At 36.7% G+C, this 17,293-nt stretch overlaps 1 protein-coding gene across 1 annotated transcript in view; it reads left to right on the plus strand.

Annotated features, from left to right (window-relative positions):
• The window catches only part of LOC150092398 (laminin subunit gamma-1-like), a 245,090-nt gene that overhangs the window by 137,512 nt on the left and 90,285 nt on the right, over positions 1-17,293 (plus strand). Inside the window, exon 14 of the mRNA XM_090415061.1 lies at positions 2,270-2,461. Within this exon, the coding sequence (XP_090271187.1) occupies positions 2,270-2,461 (192 nt within the window). The remainder of the gene's footprint in view (positions 1-2,269; positions 2,462-17,293) is intronic.

Consider the following 17,293-nt stretch of genomic DNA (forward strand, 5'->3'; position numbering starts at 1 on the left):
TGGTGAAAAATAAAAATAATTTTGAAATTATAAATTTGTTTTTTCATTGTTAGGCCAAGAACTTTTCAGATCACTCTCATGTATATATATTTAGATATATATATAAACAAAACTAGACCTTATTAGAGTGCTGTAGTGACAAATTAACTAAATGCAGCACTAGTTAGAAGATATAAAACAAAGAGAAAAAGCAACAAAAGAGGAAGGATATGGAACTTGTGCAGTTACTGAGAGATACAGAATATGATATCTCTATCGTATTCAGTATCTCTCAGTAATCAGCAGATACAACAGTCTTAAACCAGTTTCATTCTCTCAAACAAAACTGATTTAAGACTGATGTATGTGCTGATAGCATCAGAGAATGTGTTCATAACCAGGATATCCACTTTATGTCAAATAGGATGAGTGATCATGCAGTCTTGACTTAGGAGGCACCTATGCATATGGAATTTTCAGTTAAGAAGGGTTGATGCACAACTACAGAGCTGGTGATTAAGACATAGGAAGCAGCTTAGAGCAGTGTTGTATCATAAGAAACTGCAACAAAAGGATATTAACTGTATGTGTATGAGAGATGCCCATGGTGTTTAAAGGAAACAGTTGATTGCATAATAGGGATCAAGAGGATAAATCAGGTGAGAGTGAAATGAATCACTAGTGTCATTAAGCAGGAGCTAAAAAAAATGTTGTATAAGAAATGTGATTAGCAAGCTCCTGATCATTTCTGGTGCAAGCACAGGAAAAAGGGTATAAAAAATCTGCTAATGCTTTTAATTTCCTTTAGGGAGTAGGTGGGGATGTTTTATCCCTGTCTAACTTTAGACGACTGAAGGGGGTCAGTTCAGTCTTTGGCAGTAGGCAATCAGAGATAGCTGGCTTAGGTCTGGCACTAATTCACTAATTATAAAAGCATCTGGTGAAGAAAGGCAGACAAGTGCTGCAATCATATGATCCCTAACACAGTATATTATTGTCAGAAATATGGGTGGGATTGATTTTCTTGAGTTTACAGGACGATAAACCATGTGTCCAGAATTGAAAACCTCTTGTCTGTGCCAGAGATTGATTAACCCAAGAAATAGCTAAAGAAAGGATTAGAAAATCTTCCTCTAGCCAGTGAATAGATTCAAACTCAGAATTGGCTTTTTTTGGGCTTCCTAGTGTTATGAATATAAATGCCATATAGTACTTCACAGGCCCAATTAAAATGAATTAATGAAAGGAATTTAGCTTAACAGGCCAAAGGCAATTAAAAACACTTTCACTGCAAAGTGAAAAGGAAAAAAAAAAATGATAATTGTAGGATTACTTTAATGAATGAACAGTAGAATTGGCAGAAGCTCCAACAAGCTATATAAGTGTCTCAACATTACAGAGTTCCAAGGGAGTGGAAAGAGAGCAAAATAATTCTGTTGCGCAAAGGAGACTCCAAGACAGATGTAGCATTTATGTAGTGGTCAGAGTCTCAGGAGTGATAATAGTTAAACATGATAACAGTGCTAAACTGGAGAGGAGCATAGTTAATAATAAACAGTCTGACAGTGTGGGTAGTGTAAGCTTATGTATGCACTTTGGAATAAAAAATAAGTTATGTGTTACATTAATGGCATTGTATTGCAAGAATTTGATAAGACTATGTATTTGGGGGTAATGGTGGACAAGGAGTTGAAGTTCAGTCGACATAAGGAAATGGATATAGATTTCATTGCTTTGTTTCATGGGAATGAGCAGGTAGCAGAAAGCAATCCAGATAAGGATAGCTGAAAGGTTAAGTTATAAAATTTGGTTGATAGGCAGAAAAGAGAGAAATATGATAGCACATATAAGCTACTAAAGATGTTTTATAGAATAGATGCAGAAGATAATTTTCAATACATGACATGAATGGGGGAAAAAAGGGCCATAACTGGAAGTTGTATAATAATGTAGTTAACAAGGACTAGATTTTTTGCTTACAGCGATGAACAAGCAGAATAGGATGCCTTATGATTGCGAGTACTTGTCAGCATATGAGTTTAAGAAGTATGATAGGCATTTTGAATGATAATTAGATGGACTGTCTGCATGAGTCTTTGGACTCTGTGGAGAGGTATGGATGATGATAATTTTGCATCAAGTAATAATGGTGATTTTGCTTTGCTTATATAAAAAAAAAATTAGCGTATTAAATAAAATTTTAATAATTTCTAACAAATTTATGTTTCTCTTATTTTCTATTTTCCTTTATTTATTGCTATTCTTTAAAAGAATTTTAGTAAAATTTCAGACTGCCCTCCTTGTTATGATCTGTTGGAAGAAGCAATTGATAAATTTCGTTTAAAACTGGAAAACCTTGCAAAGCTCATGGATGAGATTGGGAACCATCCAGTAACAGTTGATGATTTAGATTTCCAGCGAAAATTAAGAGAAGTACTAAGAAAAATTGATGACTTGGGAGATGATGCTCGGCGTTCAGCAAGTGAGTGTTTTGTTTGAATAATAATTAATTTTTCATTAAGTACTATTCATATTATTTTGGACTCATAATAATAGACATCTTATTTTTTTCTGTTTACAAAATATGAAATTTTGTTATGTATTCTCTTCTGACTGAATTCATCTCAATATGAATCAGCACTGTTGGAGACTATTACATGTAAATCTTAAAATAAACGAAATATTAAAAAAATAAATAAATAAAATAAAAATCACTTATTATTTTCAAGAAACCACAGTCATTTTTTGAAATAAGGAAATATGATAGTATTAATTTATAGTAGAAGTAGCTTTTTTAAAGATAATCAAAAAAGATCATTTTTTTTGCTGTTTTGAGAAATATGAAACAAAAATTTTCACAAATAGCAAAATGAAAATTATCTGAATAAACCACAAAATAAGTGTTACAAACATACTTAATAAATATAAATGGGAATATAGATTGGAATGAGGAGATGAATCTGGAAATAAGGAAAATGAAATTCTTGAGAGAACAGTTTTTTAGACAGTATGTAACAGAAAGCACTTGAGAATCAAGTTCTGATCATATCATCAGAGAATGTGAATGTGAATGGGTTTTTTTCCTTCATTCAGCAATAATGCACATGAGATGATTGCCTGGGTGGCCTCCAGTCAAATGAAGACATCTGTAGGAAAGGATATATGTGGAACTACAAAGGCTAGTGATAATGAAAAGCTTAGGATGTAGCTGTTTGGGTTCTTCAAGGACTCTTTTAACAGCAGCAATATCTGAATGTATTTCAAAAGACAAAATACTAAAAAAAAGTCAAAAGATAGGTGTGAAATAGATGTAAGAAAATATTCAACATGCAGTATAGAAGGCATTGCAAAATGAGTAATGATAATAATCAGTTGTGAGGAGTACAAAGAGCAGACCAGGAATGTGACTTAGTTGGTAAGGACATCAAAGATGCAATATAAATAGAAATTAGTCAATCAGGACAGAAGAGTCAGAGATTTGTTTCAATATGTGACAAGTACAAGAATGAATAATCATTGAAAGATGATGATAATGGGTGAAAATGGTAGATTTGTAACCACTGTAGAGAACTATGTTACACTTCAGCAAATTAGCTACAGTCCAAAGGAAACAAAAGAGTTCTTTTGCTGCAAAGTGAGTAAAAGAGAGAGAGCAGTTTTGGTAGGGTAACTTTAATGAATGCTGGTGATATCTGGAGGTGACAGAAGCAGATGGAATAGTTCAACTATTGAGTGATTGCTTTGTGAGGTGTATCATTCAGATGGTGATATAATGATATGATGTGATGAGAATAGTGCTAGATTAACTGGTGATACTTAGGAATACTACCTTTGGATTAGATAAAGATATCAGCCTATGTGTTATGAGAAGGTGCAAGAAAATTATCATTGAATTAGCATATCAAGACACCGGTATCAAATCACACACTGATCAGTATAGCAGGAGTGGTGATTAAGGCACGGGAAAAGAGTTAACAAAGGGTACAAAATTGTAATTGTGAACACTGTCATCCCCATTCCATGAATATCACAGAATGACAATTAAATGCTCACTAAAGAGTTTGTAGCACTTGTAACTGGTGAAGCATCTGGTTTAGGATACGCTAGTGCATGTAGAATAATAAATGCAGTATATGTGTGTAGTAGTATTAATATATGTATTGGTGTATTCGTGTATAATATTAGTGTATTTGTGTATATATTAGTGGTATATAGGTATATATTATATGTAGTAGATAATAAATATATTTGTGTATATATTAGTAATGTATATAGGTAGTATAGTATTAACTACACGTTAGCACAAGAATATTTTAATATTTGCCAAATATTTCAGTCTGAAAATTAACAGACTATCATCAATGGCTTGATAGGAACAGTTTTTACAAGGTGGAATACAAACAATTGATTATTCAAAAGTAGAATGAGCTGCATGATGTTACATTGCTAAGCAGTAAAGAGAGGTAAATTTCATTGGAGGGATGAATAAATTACAGGTATCAATTCACAAATTCATACAACAATCTTAATTTATTAATTCAATTAAAGATAACATTAGACTAATGTAAGAATTAGAAGGTCTCAATTGAAAAAAAAAAACTTCATGTGTTATCCAGATTACACGTCATGTCCCATATTTTTGACAAGGATAGGCAATCATTTCGATTCAAGTTAGGGCATTAAAATAAGGCCTCAGCACTCTTTCTGAATAGGTGTTCAAATTTATAGCGACATCTGTGTAGAAGACAAGTCCTGGACCTGAGAATGTTGTGGCTTGTCTCTATCCTGTGTTGTGCCAATCCAGACTTATCAGATTTGTTGTGAAGAATGTACGATTGATGTTCTTGTATTCTTTTTTCTATAGAGTGTCCAGTTTGTCCAAAGTACGACAGATTGCAGTCACATGGAACTTGATATACACCAGGCAGCGACATAGAATTCTGGAAATATATGGAATTGGAACTCGATGTATTGATTCTTTGTTGTTCTGGATTGGATTGTAGGAATTGAGCAAATGTTGTGTAGTCTTTTCGGAGAAGCCATTTAATTTCATGTAATGTTTGATAGTTGAAAGTTCTTTCTGTAATTCGTGGGGAGTTGAACAATTAGTTCTAGCTCGTCGAATTAAACATTTTATTATTCCTGTTTTTTGATAAGGATGATGGGCAGATTGTTTGAGAATGTAACGTCCAGTAAAAGTGGGTTTTCCATAAACTGTTGTTGTTGTCAGAATACCTGAAGGTGAGCGGATGAGAAGAATGTCTAAAAAGTATAACTCGTTGTCTTTTTCAGTCTCCATGATAAACTTGATACGAGGGTGTAAAGAATTAAAATGTCATCTATATATCTAACCCGAAAGGAAGGTTGAGGTATATAGATGAAAAAAGGATGTCTTCTAGATGTTCCAAATGAAAGTTGGCTAGAGCAGGTGAAAATGGACTTCCCATGGCCATTCCTTCCACTTGGTTGTAGAATTTATTTTGACACAAGAAATATCCAGAGTGCATCACAAAATCGAATAATTTTACGATATCTTGTGGAAAGATGTCAGTAAGTAAATGTAAAGTCTCTTTAAGAGGTACATTGGTGAATAGAGATTCTACATTGAAGTTCACCATAAGATCATAGGTTGTAATGAGATATTTTTTTAATTTGTTTAAGAAATCAGAAGAGTTTTTCAAAAAAGAGTGTGATTTGCCTATATGTGATTTCAATAATTTCGCTAAATATTTGGTTATGCAGTAAGTAGGTGAATCAATACAGTGAACTATAGGATGGAGAATAATGTCTGTCTTGTGAATTTTTGGTAAACCCTAAAACCTAGGAGGTCTTGCAAAATGAGTTTTTAACCTTTCTATAATGTCTGCATCTAAACTTATAACCTCATCTAGAAGGGAATTTAATTTCTTCAGTTGCTTTTTAGTGGGTTCCTGATCAAGTTCTTGATATGTTGAGCAATCTTGAAGTAAAAGAGAAATTTTTCTTCTGTAATTTGAAGAATCCATAATCACTGTCGCTTTTCCCTTGTCTGCTTTAGTGATAACAAAGTGACTGTTGCTTCTTAAGGAATGTAGCGCTTTCTTTTCAGAAGGAGATATGTTGGAAGGGGGAAGCTTGTCTTTAAGTAGCGTAGAAGCAACTTCTATGCAGAGAGAATTAGCCTTTTCACTGAAGAGATGACTTAGGTTCCGTTTGATGTTAACCAGGAAATCTAAATAAGGAATCTTTTTAGGGACTATAGCAAAATCATGTCCTTTTGAGAGGATGAATACTTCACTACTCGTTAAAGGGCAATCAGACAAGTTGACAACCCAATTATCTGGAAAATGGAAAGGCTTGATTTGTCTAGAAACAAGGACATCGAATTTGCAGTTTAGATGTTGATTGTGTTTTTTAAATGAACGTTGTATAGAGCGTTTAGCCACATTAAGAACTATGTCAGAAAGTTGTGGGTTTAAGTTTGCGGAGATCAGCAACTTGATGAATGTTAATAGCAAGATCATGTTTAACTGCTCTGAGTTGATTATGGATTAAAGGTAAGTTGGTGTTCCTGTAGATTTTATGAGCTCAGGGAGATTTAATGGTTTCTTTTATCTTAGTGAAGTTTGGAATAATCTGATTGTCACGGCATTTTTCTAGAAAAATGATCCTCTCTCGTAGCTTACCTTGTATTACAGATAGTTTATCTAGTTTACTGGTTTTTTTGGTAATGCTTTCCCCATGTAGGAACAGAATTCTATTCCTGAGAGACACTTGTGACATGAAATTAAGAATTTCATGTCATAAGTTGGCACATATTGGCACAACACAGGATAGAGACAAGCCACAACATTCTCTGGTTCAGGACTTGCCTTCTACACAGGTGTTGCTATAAATTCTAACGCCTATTCAGAGAGAGTGCTGAGGCCTTACTTCAATGCCCTAACTTGAATTGAAATGATTGCCTATCCTTGTCAAAAATGTGGGAAAGTTTAATTCGGATAACACACTAAGTTTTTTTTTTTCAATTGAGACCTTCTAATTCTTTCATTAGTCTAATGTTATCTTTAATTGAATTTATAAATTAAGATTGTTGTATGAAATTGTGAATCGATACCTATAATTTATTCATCACTGAAATTTAGTGCTTAGCAATGTAACACTCGGCTCATTCTACTTTTGAATGAGCAATTGTTTGTATTCCACCTTGTAAAAACTGTTCCTATCAAGCCACTGATAGTCTGTTAATTTCAGACTGAAATATCTGGCAAATATTAAAATATTCTTGTGCTAATGTGTTGATAATTCTTAATTTCATGTCACAAGTGTCTCTCAAGAATAGAATAAATATAGTATATGGTGGAGTGAAATCTAGGAGAATGAGGGTGACTAGTGAAGTACTGTAGGGTACTGTACTAATGCTGCTGCTCTTTAATTTGTATATAAATAATATAGGGAAAGATTTAAGGATGGATATTCATTTGTTTGCTGATGATGCAAAACTGGGGAGGGCAATAGTTGATAAAGGTTATTTACCTAGTTTAGTCATAAATGCTATTACAACTTGAACAGTGCATAAACCTTTAATTTATGAGCAAATCATTTACAGCTTTCAGCACATACTAACCACATGTATAAAGTGCATATAAAAGCACTCAATGTTCGAAATGTCTCCCTTTTGACTTCATGCATATGTGCATGCTCGAAGTTTGCGAGGCCACATATTGATGGCAGCACACACACATACACACAACAGCCAACAGAAACGCTGCCACTTCTCATTCCAAATCCATCTTCAGGTTGGCGATGCTGGGGTCTCGTTTCTTGATATGTAGCACATCAACGCACATTCACCTCCAATCGCTGTTGTGTGGTCCTTGTCTTGTGTGCAGGGGCCGAGTCCTATTCCTATTGGTACATATTGGAACAAGTGAAACCAGGTGTTGTAGTTGACTGTTCTTTGGCAGTCAGATATATCTTCTGTATCGTTATAACAGTTAATAGTCTGATGCACAAACATCCTACCATTTTTACCATTTTCAACATGGTAAAGTATTTTTACCATGTTGAAAATAACAGGTGGCTGCATTCCAACTTTGTGAAGTGCTGATACAGCAACATGATTCTCATAATCTCCCACTGCATATTAACCCATACAGCTAAACAACACTCTCTCTACTGATAAACATACCAATGTGGAATGTGCACGGTGCCACTAATGGAACCAGACTCGTGAGCAGTGCGGAGTGTATGGAAGTTGTAACAGTATTTATGGCAAGACTGTGCTGATATCCTACAGGATGATTTAAATAAATTCTCCTTGTGGGCAAAGGATAATCATTGTCAATTTAATGTTGTGGTCATTTAATTCGTCAGACCATGTATAACATGTGTCATTTTATTATGGTAATGACAGATATCACTGTCATTATTGACAAAATCAATAATGACTGATTGTGTATCAGATTTACTGATAACAATATTGCATTTTTTTTAAAAATATTTTGTGAGAAGCAGAAACAAGGTTTTGTTTAAGAAATATTTTGTTATCAGTGATATTGTTTATTTTATTGTTAGTGTGATAGGAAAGGTAGTGTGTTTTCCAGGTAGGACAGTGATGAGATAAGGTGGAGAGCAAGGATGATGAATGATATGTTAGTAGAAATGTATGAAAAGAAAGGAGTGTAGTTGGTGAATGTGTGGGATGAGTTTCAAGGATGAATGGAATTGTATAGGAGTGATGAATTGCATTTGAATGGTGTTGGCGGTTATTTGAAGAAGCTTCTGTTGCTGGAAGGGAGAGCAATGAGTGAAGAGAATGTGCAAGATCTGAGAGTGAGATCTGAAGTAAGAAGCAATGTGGAAGCACAGAAGAGTAAGGAAGGAGGGGTTGAAGTGGTGCTTATGAATGGTGAAGTTGGTATCATGAGTGTAGAGATGGAGATCAAGCATGCAAGACAAACAGGGACATGGGAGGACTCAGGGTAGACAGGGAAACAGAGCGTTAGAAAGGTTGATACCCAAAGAGGAAGTGAAAGTGTGAGTTAACAAGAAGGGGATGGGATGGGATGGCCTGAGATGTAGGAGGAACAGTTGGGTTGAAGAGGGTATCGGGCTGAGTAATGAGTGAGAGAGAGAGAGGAATGGCTCAAGGAAGGCATGGAGAAGTCATATTTAATAAGTGGCATCAGCAAACCTTGTTATAGATCCAGAATTGAACTGTTGTGTTTGTATACCGAATGCTTGAATCAGAAACAATTACCCAGCCCAATACCCTCTTGTTGCATTAGTTTTGTTTACTCAAAAATTGATGGAACGAGTGAGACATGGTTAGACAAGGATGACATCCTGATGGGAATAGAGATGGACAGGTATGAAATTTTTCATGAAGACAGAAATGGGTAAAAAAGAAGGCAGAGTGATGTTGATGATAGAAAAGGAGTTATGCAAGATAGAAATGCAGGGGGGGGGAATAATGGCAGTATGGTGTGAAATAAAGGTGAATAGAGTAAAATTCTTAGTTCGATGTTGCTATAGACTAGTGGTTCCCAAACTTATTTGGCTTACTGCCCCCCCCCCCCCTTTTCCAAAAAAAATGTATTCAGCCCTCCCCCACTGGAAACTACTTTCTAAGACCTGACCAGCTCTACCTGATACATATAAAAGAATATTAGATAATGATTAGTAATATTAAAAACAATCCTAATGAGAAGGATGAGCCTGATGTGCTGCTACCAATTTATTGATATTTGACTCTATATTTGTCATCAGCATTCTTAAATCACCACAATCAGCTATTTACAGTCGGTTTCTTTATTTTAGTTAAAAGATTTATGACCATACTCACTTGAAACCTGCTGTTTTATTGGAACAACAATAATTTGCTTTGTGTGTAATCCATGTAAGTAAGGTACTGACTAGGTATCGAATATGCACTATTTTTATGCACTACATCAAATTGCTGGATGCTTGTCACACAATTCAGAAACAATCTAAAACTGATTTTTATATGTCTCACGTATTTATTGATTATACAGTGAACAAGTCGGAGATATAAAAACAGGAATAGAAGTCGCTGGGTATAGCATTTTTCGTCAGGATAGGAGGGGAAAGCGTGGTGGTGAGGTGCTGCTTATGATAAGTGATGACCTATGTCCTCTAAGAGTGGAGAATTTGGAAGGAAGTGAGACAAATGATTTTGAGAGCGTATGGTGTGAGGTAGAGGTAGGCAAGACAGGATATTTAGTGGGCTGTTGCTACAGACCCAGGAGCACAGAGGATGGGGACCAGGAGATGTTTAGACAGCTAAGTTTGGCAAGTGCAAGAAGAATGATTGTTATGGGAGATTTTAACTTCAGTAGTATAAATTATAGAGAGGAAGATGCATGTAACAATAGGGGAATGGAATTTCTAGAATTCTTGAGGGACAAATGTCTTAGGCAACATGTAACTGAGGGAACAAGAGGTTCAAAAATTTTGGATTTGGTTATAGCATCAGAAGAGTTGATAATAACTGAGTTGACGTCTCTCCCACCAGTTGGAGAGAGTGACCATATGATGTTGACATGGAAAATGAATAGACATGCAGGAGTATCAGAGACGGGAACTTATGTGGAATTATAAGGCAGGTGATTATAATAGTCTTAGACGTCAACTTCGGAAAGTTTCATGGAGGGAGGAATTGGAAGGCCGGGATATCACCAGTGCGTGGGAAATTGTGAAAGAATATTTGTTATCAGCAATGGTAAGTTGTATACCAAGAGTGAAGAAGAGGACACAATTTGGAGTAAAGTGGATGACAAACAACATTAAACAGGAACTGCAAGCGAAAAAGAGGCTATGGAAGAGATATAAGGAGACAGGTGAAGAGATGCATGAGGAATATAAGACACAGGCCAGAAGAGTGACTAGTGTGGTAAGGAAAGCGAAACTGGAATATGAGAGGAGATTGGCCCTAAGATCCAAAGAAAATCCTAGGGAATTTTTTAGCTATGTGGCCAGTAGGAGGAGAAATGACTGTGGAAGAATGATATTGTGGGATAAAAATGGGAATAGAGTGACTGATGCAGAGGACATAGTGGAATTGTTCAATGAACACTTTATTGGAGTATTTCATCCTAGAGGAGTCGGTTTTAATGCTGGAGGGATAGGACTGGTACGAGGTCTGGAGGTACAGGAGGAGAGTGTGTTTCAGATACTGAGTGCTCTGGATGTCAGTAAAGCTGTGGGACTGGATGGTATTTCACCATGAGTTTTGAGAGAATGTGCTAGCGAATTGACAATACCTTTAACGTGGCTTTACAATGAAAGTCTGGCTTTGGCAAAGGTGCCCAGGGAATGGAAGGAAGGTAAGATAGTGCCATTGCATAAGGGTGGTGTAACAGACTGGAAGTGTCTAATTATAGGCCAGTCTGTGTGTCATCAGTAGTTGTTAAGATCTTGGAGAAAGTAGTGAGGGACCGTGTACAGCATTGGGCAGATGAGGGTAATGTTATCTGTGAGAATCAACATGGATTTGTGAAAGGACGCTCTTGTTTTAGCAATATGCTAGCCTTTTATAATAAAGTTACAAGAACATTAGATGAGGGAAAGGCATATACTGCAATTTTCTTAGACTTGGCGAAGGCATTTGACAGGGTGCCACATGATAAGCTGATATTTAAGTTGCAGCACATGGGTCTGGATGTCAGATTGGTCAACTGGATTCAGGATTGGCTGTCTGATAGGTATCAGAGAGTTGTGTATGGTGGAGCAGTTTCCAGGAGGCAGAGGGTTACAAGTGGGGTCCCACAGGGCTCAGTACTAGGACCTATATTGTTTAACCTTTATATCAATGACATAGCCAGTGAATTGCAGGGGGATATTCAGTTGTTTGCAGATGATGCGAAGCTGGGAAGGATTATTAGTAATAGCGCAGATGTGGTAGCCCTGCAAGAGGATTTAAATAAGCTAGATAGATGGGCAAATGAATGGGGGTGTCAGTTTAATGCAGCAAAATGTAAGGTCTTGAGGTTTGGGAAACATCGATGGGATGCTGCATACTCTATGGGAGGAGTTATACTGGAGGAAGTAGGGGAGACAAGAGATCTGGGGTTGATGATTGATAGAAACCTGAAGTTTAGGGGACATATTGCAAAGGTGGTGAAGGTAACACAGAGGATTGCTGCTATTATGAGAAGGACACTGACCTGCAGAGATAAGAGGGTTATCATTCCGTTGTATAAATCTCTGATCAGACCACACTTGGACTATTGTTCTCAGATTTGGTCCCCAGGATTTGAAGGGGATAAATTAACTGTGGAAAGGATACAAAGACGGATGACAAAGATGGTTTCAGGACTGTACAAGGATAGTTATGAGGATCGGCTGAGAGAATGTGGACTGCAGAGTTTGGTGGATAGAAGAAGGAGAGGTGATATGATTGAGACTTTTAAACTGATGAGAGGTGGTTACAGGGTTGACACTGGGGAGTTCTTTTGCTTGGTTGATCAGCGGGAAGGAGTGATGAAAAGAGGCCATCCCTGGAAGTTACGAAAGGAAACTGTGAGCAAGAGGGTAAGGAGTGGTTTCTTTGTGTGGAGAGTGGTTGAGCCGTGGAATGCATTGCCTGATGGAGTGGTGGGAGCGAGAACGGTCAGTGACTTTAAAGAGTGGTATGATAAACTTTGTGTTTCTCAGGGGGGGGGACCTCCCCTCGATGAGTCTTGACAGACTTTATGTCTTAGGAAGGACCTCCCTCGATGAGTCTTTTGACTCCTTGGAGGCCTGAATAATAATAATAATAATAATAATAATAATAATAATAATAATAAGTCATAACATGCACATGTTCCTGGCTATCCATACTAGACTTATAAAATCCTGATCACTAGAAAGTGCACGACTGCCAACACTTTGCGTGTTAAGACCTGTCATTGGACTTCAACACCGATTGCCTGTAACTTGCATTTTGTACGTTTCTTTGCAAAATAAAGCAACCATTATGACCTTTACTTATGTTATACAACAATTATATCATCAAAATTTTTGATGATAAATTTTTTTCAGCACCTAATTTTTGCCCTTTATGCTTTCACTGCCCCCCCTTACTTCAATTTAATCAAGTAAATAGGAAAAGGGTGATCGTTATAGGTGATTTTAATTATGTGAGTATAGATTGGGATAAAGAGATGACATCTGGAAGTAAAGAAAATGAATTTCTCGGGTTTTTGAGTGACAACTACCTCAGGCAGTATGTAACAGAGATTACATGAGGATTGAGGGTCTTGGATTTGATCATCTCATCAGCAGGTGTGATTATAAATGAGGTGTCGAATCCTCCTCTGGTTTATGAGAATGACATGAAGTGATTACCTTGGTGGTTGTCAGCCATGTGAAGATTTCTGTTAGGAAAGTATATACGTGGAATTACAAGGCTGATTATTTTGATAAGCTCAGCAGAAATTTTGTAGGTTCAGAAGGTTAAATAAGGTAGATGTGAAATGGATGAATAGATTAAGCATGCAAATACAGAGGAAGAAGGCATTATGGAGGCAACATGAGATGAGTGGTAATAATCAGTTTCATGAGGAATACAAAGAAAACATGCAAAGAAGGAGACTCAGTTGGTTAAGGGTGGCAGGTGCAGTATGAGCAAAGTATTAAGCTAATGAAGCCAAAAACACTCTGAGGAGTCCTTTCAACATGTGGCCAGAAAAACGAATGATTATGAAAGGATGATACTTTTTGAAGAAAATTGTAAAAGAATAATTTCTGCAGAAGATATGGTTGAGATTTTAAACAAGCAGTTCATAAAGGCATTTTATCCTTGTTATTGCGTTATCATGTGAAGTTTGAGAGGAATGCAAGGGAAGAAGAGATTGTGAGTGAATAACAGGCATGTGGGGAATTGAGCAAACTATGTTAACACGTTCGCTGCCACGCTACTTTGGCATGGTCTGTTCCCCTACGCCGAGCAGTTTTACTTCTTCAAGGTCAGTACGATAATCTCGTTACCGGAGGTAAACGTCCTACGAGTATACTCGTAGTTGGCTTGTACAGAGCATATACGGTCTATGAGAATACACAGTTTTGAAGCTAGCCCCACAAGCCAAGCATTTTCATTTCTTCAAGGTCACTACAATAATCTCGTTCCCGGCGGTAAGCGTCATACGAGTATACTCGTAGCTGGCTTGTGAAGCAGGTTTACCCACTATGAGTATACTCGTAGTTGGCAGCGAACGTGTTAATAAGGCTGTGAGACTTGATGAAATATCACATTTTATTTTCGAAGTCTCTGGAAAAGTTGCAGTTTGCTTTGGAAGCTTAGCATGGTCTCTGTGAGATCGGTTATTAGTTTTTTTTCCCTTGAAGTGAAACATTTGATATCTATAGATGCTGGAAAACATTGGTGAAAAATGTCATGTCTAACACTGAGTATCTTTGAGATGAGGGAAAAATCTCTCCTTCTGTCTAAGAGACTGTTTGATTGGGTGTTTCAACAAAAAAAAAATTGCTTAATACATTGCTAGCTGAGAGCCACCTTACTAAGAATAACCATGATATGTCATTAGGAATCTCATCACAATTCAACTCATCGAGAAAGCTTTTGAATTGTCGGTGTGTTTTGCACTTGAACGAATAAAATTGACAATTCTTAGAGCTACTTTCATTACATGTTCAAATTTAAAACACTTTGCAACTAGATGTTCCCTGTGAATAATGCATTGTACAGATAGGAAAGCCTTTAGTTTTACCCCTCATAGCTGGAGCACCAACAGTTGCAATGCTGACAATTTTTTCTCACAATCTCACAAATATTGCTGATGATGCAAAGTTGGGTAGAGCAATTGTGAGTGCACAGGATGTCAAAATATTACAGGATGATTTGGATAGTTTGGAGGACTGGGCTAGGAAAAATGGATGTCAATTTAATGTGGCAAAGTGTAAGGTTATGCACTTTGGGGTGAAAAGAATAGCAGCAGTATATCGCATTGGTGGAACAGTACTCCAGGAGATTGATGAGGCCAGGGATTTGGGAGTGTTGGTGGATAGCGAATTGAAGTTTAGGGGGCACATTGCAAAAGTTACTAAAACAGCTCACCAAATCACTTGGCTTCTGAAAAATACTTTAACATGCAGAGACAAACAAGTTGTTGTTCCTCTGTATCGAGCCTTGATAAGACCCCATCTGGACTACTGTGCCCAGTTATGGGCATCAAGATTTCTTCGAGATGGGGAGGAAGTGGAGAGGGTCCAGAGACGAGTGACCAAGATGATAGCAGGTCTGTGGAATGAACCTTATGAGAATAGGTTGAAGATTTGTGGGTTGCAGAAATTGGACGATAGGCAAAGGAGGGATGATATGATTGAGACATTCAAATTACTGAAGGGTTTCTATAAAATTGATCCAGAAGATATTTTTGAAAATATGACTGGTGGTGGAAGGACTAGGGGCCATGCATGGAAACTGGGCAAGAACGTGGTTGACAAGGGTGTTAGAGCTAGGTTTTTTACTTGGAGAGTGGTGAATGAGTGGAATAAGCTTCCAGAGTCTGTTGTGGGTGCTACAACCGTGAATGAGTTCAAGGCAAGGTATGATAGATACTGTGTGAATGTCGAATAGTTGTTTTTGACATGATGTTAGGGCCTCCCTCGATGAGTCTGTCGACTCCTTGGAGTTTCCCAGAACAATAATAATAATAACTTCGAGAGCTTCTTTGATGTCAGAGCCACATGTTGTATCTTTCAATGCTATCAAGTCTAATAGCTCTTCCTTGATGTGAGATACAAAGCAGACAAATGTAGCGTTGTGGTTTGTCTGCAGATTCATATCTGTAGATTCATCCAAAGCCAGACTAAATGCAGCTCAGGTTTTCAAGTTATGGTGTAAGTTATTTACAATGTCAGCACTAATAACGGAAATTCTTCTTTCAATTGTATGCCCGGAGACTGGCATCTGTTCAATCAGTTTGAGTAGTTTTTTTTATTATCTGGATCTAAAACTGAAATTATTTGTGCTATATTCTTCTTGATAAATTCTCCTTCCACCTACAGATGTTTTGCCTGTGCAATATTAAACGCTAAAATAAAACCATCCTCTGTAGTAACATCAGCCTCTTTAGTAAACATGGACATCAATTTACTCTGACCATTGGAGTTGTTCTTTCAAAGTTGAAATTTTAGTTCGCCTCAGATCAGAGCCAAGAGGAAATTCTTTACTAAAATTACTGTGATGTGTGTCATAATGACATTTGAGATTGCTGGCTTTGAATTGGGCAAGTGTTATTTAGCATATGACACAGATTGGTTTACTTTGTCATTTCACAAAACGAAATTCCTCTTCCCACTCTGGCTAAAATTTCTGTATTCATCTTCATATTTACATTTTTTATGCAACATTTCTAAGCACTTGAAAAAGAGTTCAGCAATAACAAGCACTGTCAATGGACTCACACAACAATATGTTGAACGATACCAATAGATGAGCACCGGAAGTGTAACTCGTGTTGTGGCAGGCAGGCATAGTTTCTCCATCCCCACCAGCTACCTTGCCATGCACACACTCACGTACTCCTGTACCATTGCATTGGTCAAAGGTTGTGGCTCTTCTAAGTCTTACCAGAATTATTTTGGCTCCAAAAGGATACATAGTTGGCCACTCCTGATATTGAGGAATGTTTGAATTGGGATATTCAGTTATTTGCAGGAGTAGAGCAGATGTGGCTCTGCAAGAGGACTTTAATAGACTGAGTGCATGGGGGTACAAGAGTAGGGTTATTAGTACAGTGTTGCAAAAGTGTAAGATAATTTCAGAAAACAAAGATGGAATGTAAAGTATACACTTGGTGAGAATATATTGGAGGAGGTGGAAGAACAAGAGAACTTGAGTTGTAGTTTATAAAGATCTAAAATTTAGAGCAGCATTTCTCAACCTTTCTAAGCCGAAGGACTAGTAAAATGCCTAAAACAATTCTACGGACCACTAAGTTATGTTTTTTTAAAATGTATGTGGGGATTACCAATATATACATATTACATTTACATATTTACATACAATATTTACATATTACATTTACATATTTACATACAATATTTACATATTACATTTACATATTTACATACAATATTTACATATTACATTACAACATTTTACATATACATAAACATTTACAAATACATATGGAAACATAATTAAGTTGGAAGTAAACAATTAAAAGTGTATCATCACTGAACAAAGTTTTAATTTTTATTAAACAAATAAAGGTATCAGTTTCCGATTTGCTGTGGGCAAATGAAAGGATATGTCAGTGCCACCAGCTGACATCCCCATTAATTTGCCCACAGCAACTTTTAT

Source organism: Typopeltis vanoorti, chromosome 26 (genome assembly GCF_054136105.1).
Source record: "Typopeltis vanoorti isolate ZY-2024b chromosome 26, IOZ_Tvanoo_1.0, whole genome shotgun sequence".
NCBI lineage: Eukaryota > Metazoa > Arthropoda > Arachnida > Uropygi > Thelyphonidae > Typopeltis > Typopeltis vanoorti.